The sequence below is a fragment of the Spinacia oleracea genome, chromosome 6 (genome assembly GCF_020520425.1).
Source record: "Spinacia oleracea cultivar Varoflay chromosome 6, BTI_SOV_V1, whole genome shotgun sequence".
Classification (NCBI taxonomy): domain Eukaryota; kingdom Viridiplantae; phylum Streptophyta; class Magnoliopsida; order Caryophyllales; family Amaranthaceae; genus Spinacia; species Spinacia oleracea.
Window position 1 is genome coordinate 140,335,977 of NC_079492.1, and position 18,047 is coordinate 140,354,023.

General features: G+C 34.0%; 2 protein-coding genes across 6 annotated transcripts; both read right to left on the reverse strand.

Annotated features, from left to right (window-relative positions):
* Positions 1-1,085: 1,085 nt before the first annotated feature.
* Positions 1,086-8,296, reverse strand: LOC110778614 (AT-hook motif nuclear-localized protein 5). The gene is made up of 5 exons (XM_021983164.2): positions 7,240-8,296; positions 5,450-5,517; positions 4,760-4,891; positions 3,205-3,366; positions 1,086-1,726 (listed from the first exon to the last, which is right to left on the reverse strand). Exons 1-5 carry the CDS (start codon positions 7,700-7,702, stop codon positions 1,508-1,510), a joined length of 1,044 nt encoding a protein of 347 aa, XP_021838856.1. The 5' UTR covers positions 7,703-8,296; the 3' UTR covers positions 1,086-1,507.
* Positions 8,297-14,079: 5,783 nt separating this feature from the next.
* On the reverse strand, positions 14,080-17,510 carry LOC110777961 (uncharacterized). 5 transcript variants are annotated; one of them, XM_056831189.1, is made up of 6 exons: positions 17,270-17,510; positions 16,672-16,770; positions 16,385-16,462; positions 15,677-15,733; positions 15,338-15,571; positions 14,080-15,063 (listed from the first exon to the last, which is right to left on the reverse strand). In XM_056831189.1, exons 1-6 carry the CDS (start codon positions 17,343-17,345, stop codon positions 14,300-14,302), a joined length of 1,308 nt encoding a protein of 435 aa, XP_056687167.1. In that variant the 5' UTR covers positions 17,346-17,510; the 3' UTR covers positions 14,080-14,299. The 5 variants fall into 5 exon arrangements, with proteins under 5 accessions (XP_056687167.1, XP_056687166.1, XP_056687169.1 ...); XM_056831188.1 differs by having other exon boundaries at positions 16,337-16,462; XM_056831191.1 differs by lacking the exon at positions 16,385-16,462.
* Positions 17,511-18,047: the final 537 nt, after the last annotated feature.

Consider the following 18,047-nt stretch of genomic DNA (forward strand, 5'->3'; position numbering starts at 1 on the left):
GTGTGAATTTTTAAATGATTTTTTTGTAGAGAGTAGGGGTATAGGTGGGGTAATAGGTAAGTGTGATAAATAATATAATATTGGTGAAAATTTCCATTTATAGAAGCGGTGCAAATATCAAAGGACGGCCCGAAAAGTTAAGCGGTTCGAGTATTAAGAGACGGATGGAGTATTAATATAACTAATTTTAACTTATTAATTCTTTCTAAATCTAGTTATATTTATTCAGTACCCTGTTTTAATTAATGAAAATTGAGTATTTGATTTACATTAAAAAAAAAAAGGGCCTGATTTTGCAAAATTGAATGGTGCCCCATAGTAGTGGTGTTATCATAGATTCAGTACTAATTAGTATCCCCATATAAAAATATTTTTTGAGAATTAAAAAATTATTAATACATTGGAATTTGGAAGTAGCTCAAGGGAATCAAAACTCTAAGCACGTACGTGTAGTATTTATATGACTAAACCCTAGTCCTTTATATGCACTATTTATAGAAAAACTGGCCTGGCGTTTTCAGGCTTCTTCTTAGGATTTGTTTAGAGTTGTGATTGGAGCAATTTGCCAAAAAAGATACTCCCTCCGTCCCGAAATACTTGACCTGTTTTCCTTATCGGGCCGTCCCTTAATACTTGACCTGTTTCTAAAAATGGAAATATTCTAACAATATTATATTATTTCTCACTCCACCCCTATTAACCCACCTACCCCTTACTCCATACAAAAAATAATTAAAAATTCAACCCCTACTCTCCCCCAACCCCACCCCTTTACACATTTCCCACTAACTGCATTAAAATAATACCCCACTATCAACTACTACCTATTAAATTAAATAAGTCAATTCAAGTCCCTTAAACTCTGTGCCGGTCAAACCGGGTCGAGTATTCCGGGACGGAGGGAGTATATAGTCTCTAACATTGCAGATCATCTCGAATTTTGTCAAAACTCTCAACAGCTTCTGACTTTTTAGTACTCCCTTGTACTATTGGTACCAAATTCAATGGCAATTTGAAAAACGCAAAAGCAGATCAACAAAAGATGCAATCACAATTAAGTAATTAACAAATGAGAGAGACCAACATTAAAAATAATTTTAAGAGAAGAAACTAAAAATGGTAAATTGGAGAGTTACAACAGAATCTGAGGCACTCAATCAAACACTCATCATAAAACTCTTCTTAGCTGTAAAAATACACCTACCATTACCATTACCATTACCATTACCAATGCGCTACCTTACCTAAACTGGGTTATCTCATCTCAATTCTGGCTACCCCAAATATCAGCCAATATATCATTCTCAAGTCTCAACTCAGGGCTTCCAAGACTGTAAAGCTTAATTCTGTCACAAACTAGTCAGGAAATGACTGTTATCTTCTTCTTTTTTTACCCTACTCCGAAAAGAACTAATGATACGGAAGCTTGTGCATCTAAAAGGCTTTAAATACACAACATAATGTATTTACATATCGCCCAAACAAGTAACATGAATGTCTTTTTGTTTTATCCACTTGCCAAGTCAATGTCAGTATTGGGGTTCTTTAGATCCAGTCCTTTGGAACCAGGCCATGAGCCAGCAACATTTTGACTAGAAGATGCATTGTTGTTGATCTGTGCCGATGATTTATCACTCAATGGTTGTTCTGAACTCTTTTCGTCTATCGATTCTGACTCCTTGCTCTTGCCCTTTGTATTCCCGTAAACAAAACTGCACACTACCACCTGATAAAGACAGTGATAAGCTAACATTACAGGGTAACCAGTCACAAAACAGTTCTACTCGTCCACAACTAATTGCACATTTTATTCCACATCAAAACCAATATTAAGGACCAAATATATATATATATATATATATATATATATATATATATATATATATATATATATATATATTTCCCTTATGAGGAAGAGTTGAGCTTTTCTCCATTTGCAACCAAAATCAAGTTCGACAGTAATCCAACAAGAGATGGCTAAATTCTGAGGCAGAACACTATATGGAGATCTAAATTTGTTTGTTCCAAGAAGAGACCGAGTTGAGAAAGACTGTTTTCCAATTAGTTCACAAAAATAATGTAAAAACAAGTAGGCGGAAAACTGCTTACAAGGAAATATTAAAACGGAGTTCAAAATGTATTCCCTCTGTCACTTGTATTTCACAATATGGTTTGGCATAAACATCTGTAAGAGGCTAGCATATAGGTTGGGGCATGGCATGTGATAGTTGAAAACTTGAAATAGGGATATTGGGGTAATGGCATTTAAATTCAGATTTGTGGGCATTTTGGAAAATAAAATACCAAAGCAGATTTCTTAACCAACAAACTCCAAAATAAATGTGAAAAACAATACTAAGAAATGTGTGAATTGTGAAAACATTAGGAGGGAGTGTTATGGCAACAGACGAAAATATTAGGGGGTTGAGCCTGCTTTTAAAATTGTAAAAGGACTGCAAGAAGGATTTGCTTATTAATCCACGCAATCAAAATACATGGAATTCTCTGTGCCAAGACACATACTCCGTATTGCATAACCTTGTTATTCTATTACATAATAAGTATGGGCAAACTGAAGAATGAAGGATTTGTGATTTTACGGTATATTTTCCTCCCTTTTAAGGAAAAGAAGTTTATATTACACGCATAACGCATATACATCAGGAGAGGAATAGACATCCTGCTTCAACTAGAGGAAGAATAGTGCCATGCCTAAAACGCGATGTAAATTACATGATTACGAATAGATTGACCTATAACAGTCCGCAGGTCAAGAAAACAACTTTGAAAAGAAAATGAAAGCAACTTTGAAAACGATCTAATGTGGCCCAAGGGATAGAAGGTAGATAAATATATTGGCAGGTCGAGTAAACCTTGGAAAGATAATCAAATAACAAATGGCAATACAGTAAGGAATGGTAGTATGCATGTCTTAGATTCCAATACCCAAAGAAAAGTTAATTAGAGCTTCCCAACATTTATCAATCTCACTACTCTGATGATGGAAACCTACCTAGCCAAAAACAAATGAATACAAGGTTTTGTTTTTTTTTATTTTTTGGTAGCAGACAACGGTTTTAGGGATAACTTAAAATGAAGGTGCATCCTAACACAAAGTTGGACACGGAAAAGTGAAAAAGTTAAAAATAAGCCAGGAATAAAAAGAAAATGTGAAGCTGCGTTTAAAAATTAAATTTATAATACCTGGACTGGTTTTGACGCAACGAGTCTTCCTCCAACTGCACCACCAATCACATGCCCGTCAGCACTAGAAAGAGAAACATTAACTCCACCAGTCCGATTACGTGACCCACCAGTTTCAGCAACCAAGTAAGAACCAGATAAGCATAATATCTCAAAACGGCCCTACACAAATTATCAACCCAAATGACTCAGCTCTGAGCTTCTTACACCGATCACACACAATAAATACGTAAAGAAGATTGGAGTTATACAACACCACTACCAGACAAATGTGGGTCAACAGCAAATATTCACCACATGATTAACACCACAGTATGACAGAGTGTTACCCACACAACAATTTACAACCTATGTCAATGTATAACAGCAACAATGCATAAACTTCATTTGCTTTTCTTAAGACAAATAAGATTCGCTATACAGTCGTTCTCTATCTGAATGTTTCAACACTCCCCTATAGACGCACGACTTCCGAACAGAAGAAAATGCATATCTAGACAGGCAAATCAGTTACACAACCAACTGCCTTTTCAGGTTTTCATACTTTCTTCTGTTTCTGTATCTTCTTTTCTGTGAGGAAAGGAATTGGAATAACACCTTGTACAGAAATTATCAGACAGATATTACTCAAATAAGGTGTAATTAGTTGCAGAACCATACAGGGCACGCAAAAGGACCTTGTTCTATTCTTTTATTAAAAGATGAAAAATATTTCAAATACGTTCAGATAAGAGCAATACCGCTCATGGGAAAATTTTCCCCATGAGGAAATTTTTTGCCCAAAATCCATGAGGAAATTCTCCTCATCTTGTGAGGAAATGGGAAGATACTCAAAAGACTAGGAGAAATAAAATTTCCTCACGCCTCGGCAGGCATGCCAAACATCATTTTACATAATTTATTTTTCTTTTTTCAGAAAATAAAATTAATAAAAATATATTTTTTGAATAATTGGCCAGATTTTTTAATTCTCTATAAAATGACATCCATTTTGCTATCTATGAACAATTTAAATTTTACTTTTAAAATATTTTATTTGATGAAATAGTAGAAAGTGAATGAGTGATGGGTTTTTTTGTTTCCTCGTGAGTGGGATAGAATTTTGGAGAAAAAAAAAATTCCTATGAGGAGAGTTGATGTGGAGGAGGGAGAAAGTGGGCTAATAGGGAAAATTGTCACCATGAGTGGCATTGCTCTGAGGGCTACCCAAATTATGACAAGGTTAATTTCAGGTGAATAGAATGGACTAATGAAGCCCAATTATCATCAGAACTTTGAAGGAAAACTTATCCGAAAACAAATAAAATACTGAAAACCTCTATAACAATTGTTCCCGGCAACAAAATGAGAGAATACGTAAATATGATTACAAAATTGTGAGACAACAAAAACTAACAAAGAGGAATATTATCAAACTGAAGACTGGTAATATACAAAGGTCATGTATAACATTTTCAGCTCATTCAGTTTGTGGAAAACCAAATTGTGATAAATTTCTTGCAAACAGAATAAAGTTAAAACTTTCTATCTCTTCACAGCAGTAAAGATTATTTACCTCAAATAAGACGCCCCCAGCTGTTGATCCAGGCGGACGTAGTGTTACAGAAGAAACACCACCACTGCCTGACATAATGCATAGAGCTCTTGGTCTTTGTTGCGAAAATGATAGTATTTTTGCGGCAATGTCCTGAAGTTCACAAACACCAGTAAATTAATAACAACCAATGATTAATCTTCCAGGAATCAGGATTCAATAATATAACAGACAAAATTCTATCCTAAAAAAATGATGTTAAGGGTCTATCTCTATAACTTTCTAGTCATTTCAATCCTGCTTCTGAATTAATGAACACATTGCACTGCACAGCCACTAGATTTGAGATTGTTGTAATGTACAGTAGCTTGTTTTAAAGATCTATACTTTTCAAACTTCATAGCCCATGAATTACATTCTCCTAAAATATAACATAAGAATCATACAACTATTCAAGGAAGAGGGAGGTGGACGGAAAAAAGGGTGAATGCATGACAAACTCTACGATAAAAAAAGTTTCCAAATCTTGTCCTCTTTTACAAACTTCTCATCAGTACTAATTTTAAACTCTTTCCCTTTCAAATCATAAGACACTTGCTTTAAAATATTAGTCATTCTACAATACCCATGCAATATTAAGCATCACTTCATCATATCAATATACAAGTCCTGTGAAAAGTCTCATAGTAGCTTTCAAGCTTGCTAGCATACCTCTCCAGGTGCAACATGAATGACATGAGGCGTAAATGCAAGGCCCGCAGAATTATTCATCCAGTCACCTGAAATTATCAATGATACAATTTCAATGTAAGTTCAAAATACATTCTTGTAATGGAAGACTAGCTACAACAAAATTAGTAAGACTGTTTCACAAAAAAGGAGTCAATGAATATCAATGACTAGCTACATGGTAAATTTCAAATGGTGTGAACAGATTATTTACAAAATACACCGTGCAACATCAGACTACAATATCAAGCAAACACAGTATAATTCACACATAACTTGATGTTTCTAGATTATATTTACCACTACAAACTTTCCTGTATAATCCACACCAACTTCTAACATTTTGCAAAGATAAAGAACAGAAATCGATATTATTCCAAGATGCGAGGTTGGGGGAAGGGAATTGCCAATTTACCACAAGGCAAGAGTATATACTTAGAATTAATTGTCATTGAACCAAACCACGAACTGCTAGTTCAAATAATGGTATGAAGACTATGCAAACTATATCGATGCATTACCATTTAGATATAGTTGTTTCAATTAAATTTGCAAACTCCTAGATCAAGGATCATGTTTTGTAAAGGAAATGGTCAAACATTGAGGACGGAGGGTAGACCGTGCCAAACCACTAATACTTGCATTAGGATATTGAAAGATGGTTTCGGCCCAATTCTCTGATTCAAAAAAATGGGGGTCAGGTGCAACTTATTTGACACTTATCCCAAAAAGAAAATCGGAACTTACTCGCTTATCCAAAAGAGTCCTTACTAAAGAGGAACATCCAAGAGGTTAATATACATACATGTCATTTACAGAATTAAACAGCTAACAGTGAGCCCCATCAACTAAGTTACCAAACATCTTTGTACAAGCCACTAGTAAAAGTCACTGGACAAATTAGTATCACAAAAGCTAGCAACTAATTATATTATTTGCTGGCAATGCCACTCCAATTAATCCCATAAGCATGTCAAACACACATTTAACACCTAAGATAAGGATATGTAGTTGTGATCCTCAAATATAACAGGAAAACACATGAAACTTTTTCCATCCATTTGGGTATTTCTAAGTAGTGTCTGGCAGTCAGGGTGACAAAATAGCCAAATGTCAGAATATCATTTCTCTTCAATTGAATATATCTGCTTCTTCGGGTGAATGGAATAGTGTCCAACTTTGCAGCTTTTATCAACACACATAAAAATGTAAGAAATGACAGATGAACAATTCTAATCAAGTTCCTATTTAGCTTTCAATTCAGGTTATATAAAGCAAAACATTTCGAGGTTCGCCCCATTAATCTCCATTCTCCTTGATTGGCGAAATATTATTTATTATACATATTTCAATTTGATTACACCAATGCCCTTTGATTAGCAATTTCTCAAATATTACACGGAAAGTAGGAAGTCTTGCAACTATCTTCCTGAACACAAATACATTTTCACCCCATAAATATTGAACAGAAAACAAAAGTATATATACTACAGAAGTGAGAACTCTGTTTCTGAACACAAATACACTTTCACCACATAAATAGTGAACAGAGACTGATAACTTTTATTTACATATCATACAATTAGCTCGCAATGTTCCAAGGTAATCCACATAATATTAGCAAGAATGCCAAAGGATAATTGACATGCAGTAAACAATAAACCACCACAATTAACAAAATACACTTAAGCTCATTATGAGCTTTCTTCAAACAGAACAGCAGGCAACCAGATCAAACATAAGTAAATCGAAGTAAAAGTAATTAAGCTTACCAACAGCTGCCAACCTCTGCTTCCTCCCAGAACCAGGAGGTCTTCCTCTCTTCTTCCTCTCCGCAAGGGTACCCGAATTTGGGGTAGATGGGGAAAGGGCCAACGACATAGTACCTGACCCGGATGCCGCCCCGGGGCCGGAACCATCTGGTCCATATTTCCTTGGCCGTCCTCTCTTCTTCTTTGTAGGCTCACTCAATGAACCCCCAGTTGAAGCAACGGTAATGGTGAATCCTTGAGGCACATTGGGCTGAGATCCTTCTACATTGAATCCAGGACCTACAGAATTACTAGACCTAACAATTTGCTGAGAAGAAAGGTTAGGGTTTGAAGAAGGTCTAAACCCTGAAGGAGGTGTATTCAATCCAGGCTGCCCGGCACCTGACCCAACTGCCCCAGGAATTGTTCTATGCATATAATATGGTGATGAACCTTGCAATGCCATACCTTCTCTCCCATCCATACATTTACCTCACCCAATTGTTTAGAAAAAATCACTTCAAATTTTACCCCAAAACATCAAATTTCTCAATTTTACCAAGAATTAAACTTACCGAGATGCTCAAACAGCAAGACCGATTGAAACTTTTAGGGTTTAAGATCCAAAATTAGGGTTTTAAACCCTTTCTGATGCAGTAAAAAAACCTCAATTACACCCAAAAGGCAACAATTAGAACTTACCCAAAAGTTGAAACACTCAGAAATTTGCCAAACAGGGGTAGAATTAGGGTTTTTATGGCAAATTAAGAAACCCCAGATCTCAAAATTGAAACTTTGAAACTTCCCAAGTGTTTTTTTAGTCCAATGAACAGCAGCAGATTTCTTCGGAAACCCAGGAAGGGAGAAAATTGAAATCTCGCCTACCTTTCTTCAACAAGCAGCCAAAAAATCAGAAGAAAAAAATAGAGCAAAAAAAGAAAAGAAAAAAGAAAACCCTAGATTTGAATTAGGAAAGAAAAAATATGTCAGTAGGAGTAGTTTGAGAGGGAGGGGAGTGAAAGTGAGTTCAAAGAAAAGAGGAGAGAGAGAGTGTGTGGGAGTGTTTGTGTCAAAGAAAAAATAAATTAAAATACGGAGTAAAATAAATTTAATATGAAGTATAGAGATTTGAGCTTTTTGAATTAAAGGTGATCTTGTTCTTTTTTAAGAGGATTACTCCGTAGTATTTTACAGTACAAGACTACAAGGTAGAGTAGACCTATCGATTTTTTTTGTTTTTTTTGTTCAAGTACGAGGAGTTTCCACCGCTTTCGGCGAGTGAACTAATCTCCCGAGACCTTATCGAAATTTAATATTAATAATCTAATATATATATATATATATAATATTAATAATCTAATATATATATATATAAAGGGGAATTTTTTCAAGAACATTTGGAGCGTCACGTAGGATTTCCACGTCATAAAATATACTCCGTATAACTTAATACTATTTCAGATTTATTAAAAATAAAAATAAATAAATAAACACTCGATAAAAGATAAGAAGAGATAAATTTTGCTAAGAGTTAAAATAGATAACTAATGTGTGGATTACTAGATTATTAAATAAGATAATAATAGTGTAAGGAATAGAATTACAATAACATTAAAATTCTACCAAAAGATAATTGTTATAGTTTTTAGAAAAAGTAAATTGTTATGGAGTATATAATATGAAGATTCAAAATTATCTCTCCCATAGTCCCACTAATGCGTATGAATTATATCAAATCATGTTTTATAAGAAGAGATAAATTTTACTAAGAGTTAAAATAGATAACTAATGTGTGGATTACTAGATTATTAATAACATAATAATAGTGTAAGGAATAGAATTACAATAACATTAAAATTCTACCAAAAGATAATTGTTATAGTTTTTAGAAAAAGTAAATTGTTATGGAGTATATAATATGAAGATTCAAAATTATCTCTCCCATAGTCCCACTAATGCGTATGAATTGTATCAAATCATGTTTTTTTTTCCATAAGTTTTATGTCATTTTTATCATACTCCGTAGTAATGTAAAATTAATTCATTCATCATGAATATATGATCATGTAATCCTGCATGTTTTTATGTGGTGAAACCTATATACAGTGTATAATTCGTATTTTTTAATACTTTTTTGTTTTTTTGTTGTTGTTGCAGTGACTCATTCAACAGTTTTACGCACGAAACTAATTACAGATTATAATATTTAGTAATAGTTTCATACTGGGGTACTAATAAAATCAATAACTACTAATTTAGCTTTCTCTAATTCCGTCTATAAAGAACAACTTTTTTTGTTTTGAATAAGTACGTACTTTTATTAATGTTCGTCAGGTCAAAATTAAAACCAATACGAGCGTCGACACCACCAACACATATGTGTCGAACAAGTAATCAATTTTGTCAGTCAATTACCCAATCAGTGCGTAAGTTGTTACTAAAAAACTTCCCCCTGGGGTCGGAATGCGAGGTCGTAGAACTTTGAAGCATAAAGCAATACACGATCATTATACTGAAATACTTGTCTTTCACAAAGAGGAAAAATTTGTTTTAAATTTTTTAAAAAATAATAATTAATTAATAATCAACAAACAATTGTTGCAATTTTTTAATTAACATAGAATTGTTTTTCATGTTTGAGTAACAATGAATTTGATAAAGATAAAGTTTGAAAATATAACGTAAAAACAATGGAAAGTTAGAATTTATCATACTAATATATTTCATCTAAATATTTTCTTAATATTTATTCAATAAAAAAATCATCAGTCGAATTAAACCTTTAAGTCGGACATATACATTGTGCGAATCCGTGCATCGCACGGGCTTCACATCTAATACAATATAATGCGTAGTAATTATTATTATTATTATTATTATTATTATTATTATTATTATTATTTTTATTATTTATTTTTTTTTTATTATTATTATTATTATTATAAATCATAAATATTGATAATAATTATTAATTATCATTATAATAATACTATGTAATTATTATTACTACTCGCATTATTATTATTATTATTATTGACTATTGTTGTTGTTATTCTCTGTTCTTGAATGTTAAGTCTATTTTTGACTCTAAGACAATCTAACATTCTTTTTTGTTTTTTGAGAGATAAGACAATTCAATATAAGTACAATTTTCATATACTTATCTTTATATTGGATTGTCTTAGATTTTCTTAATATCTTTTGGAATCTTTTCTTATTTGTCAAACATTAATCTTCGTTTTACCCTTATAAATATCAAATATTCCACTTATTTACTCCCAAATAAACGTGTATCCCCAATTAAACCCCTTAATTGTTTCTCTCACCCTCCATGTTTATTATCGTTTGTACGTAGTACATGTTTGTAAGAAACAACTTGGTGTGTTTTGTATTTTATTAAGCACTTCATATTAATCAAACATCAAAAATTCAAAATACAGTAAAAATCAATTGGTTTAAGAGCAACTCCAATTTATGAAATTATATTTTTATTAAATTCGTTATTTATAAATTCACTACTTATAAAATTTATTATTTATAAAATGTCAATTTTAATTTATTTATTGTTTTAGTACTAATTCAATAATTTAATATTTTGAAAGAATCGAACTCGGAACTCAGGAAGAACGGTCTATCGAACGGGACGTATAAACTACGATTGAGGTAACATATATTGCTAACACCCACAATCCCCTTATGAAATGTGTTTTATGAGATTATGAAATGTGTTTACAATGATATGTTTTATTGGATTGTGGGCTATGAAATGTATTTATGAAGTTTGTTTTATGCATGATGATATTCAATATGCGTTGATAAATGATTTTATAAGAATGATGTTTATGAGTTACGAATAAGATACGAAACATGATAAATAAAAGTGTAACCGGTTCTGGCAGTTAGTGGGGTTACTATTTCTAGGTCGTGCACGTACCACCGTACCGCGGGACATCCAACAAGGGAGAGTGCTCCTTGAGGACTATCGTAAGGTGGGAGACGTCCCGCAAGGCTAACTTGTCAGTTACCAAGTAAAAAGAAGGTTTTATAAAAGATAATGGGAACTATCAAAGTTTCAAGTTATAAATGATGTTTTATTGCATTTATGAAAATGTTTTACTATGTTCTATTCTCCCTGATTGCAAAGTAAATAAAATGAATTGAAATGAGTTTACGCGGTTAGGGTAGTATGTTACTGGGTCTCGGCTCACGATGTTGCTTTTGTTTTAGGTACGAAGAAGATCATGGGATGCCTTAGAGTGAGGATGCAACCATCAAAGTCACGATCTATGTTTAATAAAGATAACTATGTCATTAGTAATAAAGGGATGTATTAACTAAACTCTAAGGTTGATTTCACGATTTGAGTTAAATTTTCAAATTAATGTTAAAACATGTTAGAAATATTTATTAAGGTTTACTTAGATTTCAATGCAATTTTTAAAGAATTAATTGAAGTGAAGTATAATTACTATTACTCAACAGTAGTCAGTAAATGTAAAAAGGTTATGTCGCCTTGTATTTCCCACGAGGGAGATACGGCAGTAACGCTCCGACTAAATTAGGGTTTCCGCTGCTAATTAAAGATAATTAATCTAATTAATGGTGTTTAGAAGTCGGGGTGTTACACCACGTTAGTTATACTTCACATGGTATTTCATGTCAACCAAATAACAGTACATCACCTTAGTATGTATTTGATGTTAAGTCATTGTTTCATTTTATTATGCCTTTTATTTTACGGTTTTTTCATGAAATGCCCTTGAGGTTTAACGAAATGCACCAAATACACCCGCGTGTTTCAAATTACATATTATACCCCTATTTAAACTTATTATGCACCAAATACCCTTCTTACTAACGGAAGTCTAACGCCGTCAGTCATTAGTGCTAATTTACCTATTTATCCTAATTATTAACAATTAACCTCCAAATAAACCTGATTAATACATAACAAACCTAAAGATTTAGCAACCAAAAAAAAAAACTCACTCAAAATTCAATCAAACTTCTCGAAAATCTAGGTTCAAAATTTGCCCAATTTAAATCAAACTTGTGATAAAATTAATCGAGCAATAATGCTTCTACTTCAATCAATTATCTCATCAATTAGCTCCACAATTCGTGCTAAAATCCCCAATTTGATTTGCCAAATCCTAAATTCAGAATTGATTTCTTTATGTTTTGATCCAATTAATGTAACTTCTGGGTTCGAAAATCAGGGAAGGGGAGAGGAAAAGAGGAAAATTTTGGGTTCGAAAATATGAATTTAATCCAGAGCTTTGTTGCTTCTTCAATGGAGTTGGGTTTCTGAAAAGCATCTTCATCGCGAGAGCTTCGTTGCTTCTTCAATGGAGTTGGGGTTGCATGAATTTAATCTAAAATTTGGGGGTTTGAGTTGCGAATTGAAGAGGAGAGAGAAGAGGATGAGAGGAGAGCAAGGATGGGGGAATGGAGAGGATAGAGTAATTCTCGTTATTGGGGTAGTCGATGGTGGTTTTGATGGTGGATGTGGGACTTCATTCGGACTTGGGAGAGAGAGAAGGAGTTGTAGTGGTGGAGGCGGTGTGCGCTTTGAGGGTGGAGGCCGACGGTGCGGAAATTGGATGATGGAGGTGGTGCTGTGCACTTTGACGGTGGAGCCGGTGCGGACTTTTGTGATGGCGGTGGTGCAGCTTCAATGGTGGTGTGTCTGTGGGCTTGGTGGTGGATAGAGCTATCACAGTGGTTCTAATTTCCATAAATAATCATGTTCGATTAGGTTTAATTAGTTTAATTAGGGGGGTTAAGTAAGTTAATTAGCACTAATGACTAATGTCGTTAGACTTCCGTCAGTAAGAAGGGTATTTGGTGCACAATAAGTTTAAATAGGGGTATAATATGTAATTTGAAACACGCAGGTGTATTTGGTGCATTTCGTTAAACCTCAGGGGCATTTCATGAAAAAACCGTTTATTTTATTTATTCAAGTAGTACTTTTATCTTTAAAAAAGTACAGCAACAACTCCAAAGTGGAAGAACTCCGCCAAAAAAAAAACAAGTCCTTTAAAATGAGAGTAGATGAATTCCAGCAGAGGAAGGACAAAGTGAGCTACTTTAAACATCTCTCTTTTACCAAAATGGTGATACACTCACTGCCTTCTTTAATTCTATGTAAAACAACTACTCTCTTTGGTAAATATTGCTGCTGCTGGTGCCTGGTGGTCCTTGAAAGAGAGTTGAATAAAATAAACTTAAAACAAAGAGGAAATCAGGTAGTGCAGATGAGTTTCGGGTCGTGTTAGTTTTGACGGATCATAATTTAACTATTCAAGTGACAAAATGTAATTGGATCCGCCACTCTTTTTACATTAAAAACTAGTATGTAACCCGGGCGTTGCCCCAGTTTTTTATTTTTATTCGGGTTTTTTTATAAAATATGTGCACGTAGAGATGGTGTCATCATCAAATTACGGTGGTGACATAAGATTAGTGGCCGATCAACAACCTCCCCGATTAAACCCCACATCCAAGAATCTAAACAAAGTCGGATCCTTTTCTTCAAAGTAATAATTGTACATTTATGAATTAAGTAATCATTCATTTTTTTTGCATTCACTTTTATTCAATGTATTTTTTATTGTAAAACAAATATATAGGATTATATGGAAAGATATTACATAAGTTGTAGTTGGTTAAGATGGTAAGAAGTGTAATTTTTAACAAAGAGGTTTGGTGTTCGATCCTTGTTAGATGTTTTTTGTTGTAATAACGTGTCATGATGCTAATAAGTGGTGACATGGCGTAATAAGGAGAGATCTACGTGACACGTATACATTCTTCAAAACGCCTTTTAATATATTAGTATAGATAGATAGATAGATATGTTTAAAATGTAAGGATCATCTATTTTTTTTAAGGAAATGTGACACCTTTTCCTGAACATCCCAAATAGTACACGTAATCTTACCTATTATCCGTGGACATAAATACAAAAATACACCTAGTACAAACTAGGCAGCACATCTCAATACACAAATCAAGCACAATGCAGCCATTTTCCGGTGACTACCACTTTCAGGTGGAAACCATACTACTTATAGGCTTATAGCAATCCATCCGCCGCATAAACGAAACTAGGACATATATTTTTGATGTCGTTGATTTTGGCATTCAACTCTTCATCCCTTAGGTTTTTCACTGTAATTTGCTCATCCAACTTTGCAATCTCAAATTCGAGTTTAACCTGCTCAATTGTTTTCAACTCTAAAGCTTTAGAAAGCTCTTCTGCCTTTACTTTATTCTCCATAAGTTGTTCCTCGAGTTTCATGAGCTCATCTCTTGATGCCATGGCTTTCTGAATTTCATGGAGTCTCTGATGCAACCACTTGACATCAAAGTTGAGACCCTCTACATCCTTGAGAATGGAGAAGAGTTCCTTCAGTTCATCAGATTTCATATCAGCAACAGGAGTATCACGGAGCTTCTGTACAACGTTACAGATACTCTCTAAAAGACGTGTCTTGATTAGTTCTGATTGAAATGTACATGATTTAGCGATATCCCCGTGCTTGTTCACTATAGCTTGCATGATATTAGACCAGCCCCTCAGCATACCAGTTGTGCAGCTCGTTTCTTTTAGACGGTCATTGTCATTTTCATTTTTGTTTGAAGAACCAAATCCATGGTTATTTTCAGGGGAAAGAGTCGGCTGTTCAAGGGTTGGACATTCATTTTCACCTTCTGAAGCAATGGACTCGTCTTGACCTTCTTCATTATCAAGTTGTGTTTCCATTGGTTGCACTTCATTTAAAACGATTTCTGGAGATCCAAGCCCATGACCATTTACACGAGTACCAGGCATTTCATCTGCAAGATTTTGACAAGGTGGGAAAATTAACAATTTGTGAATATTGTGATACTGAAGTAAAAACAAATTATGATACATCTTTTTATTCAAGTAAATATCTTATTGAATTTGTTAAAAATTTTTAGATGACTAAAATAAGTAAGGATTTTCCTAGGGGCCTAAAGAATAAGCGTTTACTCTTGAGCCGCCCCTGCAACAACATAATTGATTTGATGATGCTAAATGGGATAAACAATATGAGGTTTTTGGTGTAACCAAAGAGAGTTAACATACCTTTTACTGAGGTTCTACTGATGAAGTCATTCATTAGAGTATCACGGTTCGAAAGACAGCCAGAATTTTCATCTGAAGAGTCAATTTCAATGATTTCAGTAGGTGAACACCTTCTCGATGTTTCAACTTCAGATACCGTCTTTATGCAAGAACCTCCCATGAAAGTGTTGACATCCAACTTGATGATTTTAGCGCGATCCTGGCAGTTCAGCTGCTGCTGCTTTTGTGACAATGCTGCGGGAAAAGAGGCAACTACACTTATCAATACTCTACACTCCTGGTAAAGTAAAAATCTCAACTATTGAGCTCAATAATTTTGTCATTTATGAGTTCCCTCACCCCGTGTGATAGGTCTAGATGACCTTCCACTTGTTTGGAGAGACACGTCTAATTGAGCTGCAAAATTACGCAATAGCTTATTACATTGCCTCATTTTTACAATCTTGTGCCAAACGACTAGTTAATTAAAAAAATGTGAATACTAGGACATAAAAAGAAAAGACATACAGAGTACTAGGCATTAAACAAGTCAACTATGGTTCAACAAATCACCCAGAGAAGAGGAAAAAAAAAAGGTTCATTTAACACAGTCAGATTCAAAAGAAGATGATTTTCTATGAGGAAATGAGCAAACAACATGGGAAGAGTGGAAGACCAGCCTGGGGTTGGCATTACACAGGGGAAAGGAGGATGTAAAATTTTCAAGACTTTCAACCAAAATTACTAGTTTCTAATCTGCATAATGTGGTTTTAGTGAATGTCAAGACTCGAAAAGGAACTAGATTTAGATAAACATAGCTCAGTTTAAAAGATGTGGTCCTTCTATACATCCCTAGCTATCTCGAATTATCTTCTTCACCTAATTTTTACAAAGATTTCCATGCGTTTATTATATCCAAAATTTCCAACTATAATCCAAACTTGAGCATTAGACTCTTTCAACTTTGTCAGAATATACAGTTCAATCTAAAAGGTCCTTGTGAGGACCCTGAGTGTTACCTCTCATTTTTTGGTGGGATTTACCACTACCGCGTGAGCAGCTCTTACCATGATTGATCGATAGCATGTCAGACGACTTCATGGAATCACCTTGATCTATGGATTGACCCTCGGTTCTGCAGAATTCTAAGCAGAAAGCCAGCAACATTCACAGTAAGTGATCAAGTTTCACAATTTACCAATCATAAGGAAAAACAACAATATTTCAGACACTAACACAAGGTTTAAAACAAAACAATTCTATCCCAATCATGCAACTATCAGTTCATACAAAACTGATCTTCAAAGCTCAAACTCAACATAAACTTGAAGTACAAGTTGATAAAGATTGTTACCCCTCAATTTCAGCCTTTTGTGGGTGCTAATTGGGGTGTTTTCGGTCAATAGCTTCTTCGGCCACTCCATGTTTCGATGGTATTTGAGCCGGTACATGCCTTAAGTAGGATTTCAAATAGCAACAAAGGCAACAACAGTTAAATTACACTTTGTCCAACCAATTGGAAATTTAACAAACCGGATAAGCAAAATGATAAGCTACTAATGAGAATTTCATACAAACTTCACAATCAAATTTAGGGCACACCAATTAACATGCAAAATCAAGAAAGTCGTTGTGTATCACATTATTTCTTCACAAATTACTAAAATTGAGCTAATTTTCAAACTCAAAGAAAACAGTCGAAACACTAACCATTTGGGGTTTAAATTTATACAAAATTAATGGCATTTAAACAACCATCTCAACTCTCAAGTCAAAACCTTCCCAAAAATCCGTATCGTAAAATAATTATATAGAACTCCAAAAAATTAAAATAAAACCACAAAAACCAAATGTAACCAAGAAATTCTAAAAGATTTCACAAATTCACTGCAAAAGTAGAATATTAACAACAAAAACAACCCTCTAAATTCAGAAGGGTAAGGGTAGCTTACCGTCAATTTCCGGCAGCTTGCCTCCACCTTGCTCCGCTGGCGGTGGGTGTGTCGGGGCACCGTCAACGGCAGACATATGATCTACTCAGCAAATTGTCCGTTGAAAAAAATGGTGAAGAAGAACAGAGAGACTGTCACTCTTCTAGTGTGTTTGTACTTTGTTAGTATTTTTTTTTCAAAAAATAGTGTTTTGGTATGTTGATGGAATTAAATAAAGCAAAAAGTTCAGAGAGTAATCAAAGCCGTACCCGCCAAAATATTTCCGGAAATGTACTACTGAAAAGTCTGAAAACTCCCGTTTCGTATTAATCGCAAACACAAATAGGGAGTATTTTATACTTTATCCATTTTCTAATAGATATCCGTATCTCATTGATGACAAATGGTATTTAAAATATTAATGGTCAAAGTTAGTACATAAAAAGTCAAATGATTCGATAATATTGAACTAAATAGAGTGAATTGAGTATATGGTATGTGTTGAACAGACAAACGTGTCGTGTCGGATCATGTTCGTGTTATCATGTTGACTTTGTGTTGTTTATAAAATTTATCAAAACTATCTAAAAAAGTAAAATAATTGCATAATATGACAAATTAATCTAAATGGGTCGTGTTCAAGTTGGTTTCGTGTCGTGTCGTGTCAACTTCGTGTTTTCTTTTAGTAACTACATGCTTGTGTCGTGCTAGTTTCGATCGTGTTATCATGTCATGTCAGAAACTGTCAGCTCTAGATATGTGGCATAAAAAATTTAGGTGGATGGCCCATCATCTTACC

What these genes read in the sequence shown, in the direction of transcription:
- LOC110777961 (XM_056831188.1), bottom strand. Translation starts at nt 17,345, where the DNA reads ATGTCTGCCGTTGACGGTGCCCCGACACACCCACCGCCAGCGGAGCAA. An exon ending in CAAGCTGCCGGAAATTGACG is followed by an intron (nt 16,771 to 17,269) that starts GTAAGCTACCCT and finishes ATCCTACTTAAG; the next exon opens with GCATGTACCGGCTCAAATAC. An exon ending in ATCTAGACCTATCACACGGG is followed by an intron (nt 15,572 to 15,676) that starts GTGAGGGAACTC and finishes CTTTTCCCGCAG; the next exon opens with CATTGTCACAAAAGCAGCAG.
- LOC110778614 (XM_021983164.2), bottom strand. Translation starts at nt 7,702, where the DNA reads ATGGATGGGAGAGAAGGTATGGCATTGCAAGGTTCATCACCATATTAT. An exon ending in TTCATGTTGCACCTGGAGAG is followed by an intron (nt 4,892 to 5,449) that starts GTATGCTAGCAA and finishes TGTGAACTTCAG; the next exon opens with GACATTGCCGCAAAAATACT. An exon ending in TTGCGTCAAAACCAGTCCAG is followed by an intron (nt 1,727 to 3,204) that starts GTATTATAAATT and finishes TGTCTTTATCAG; the next exon opens with GTGGTAGTGTGCAGTTTTGT.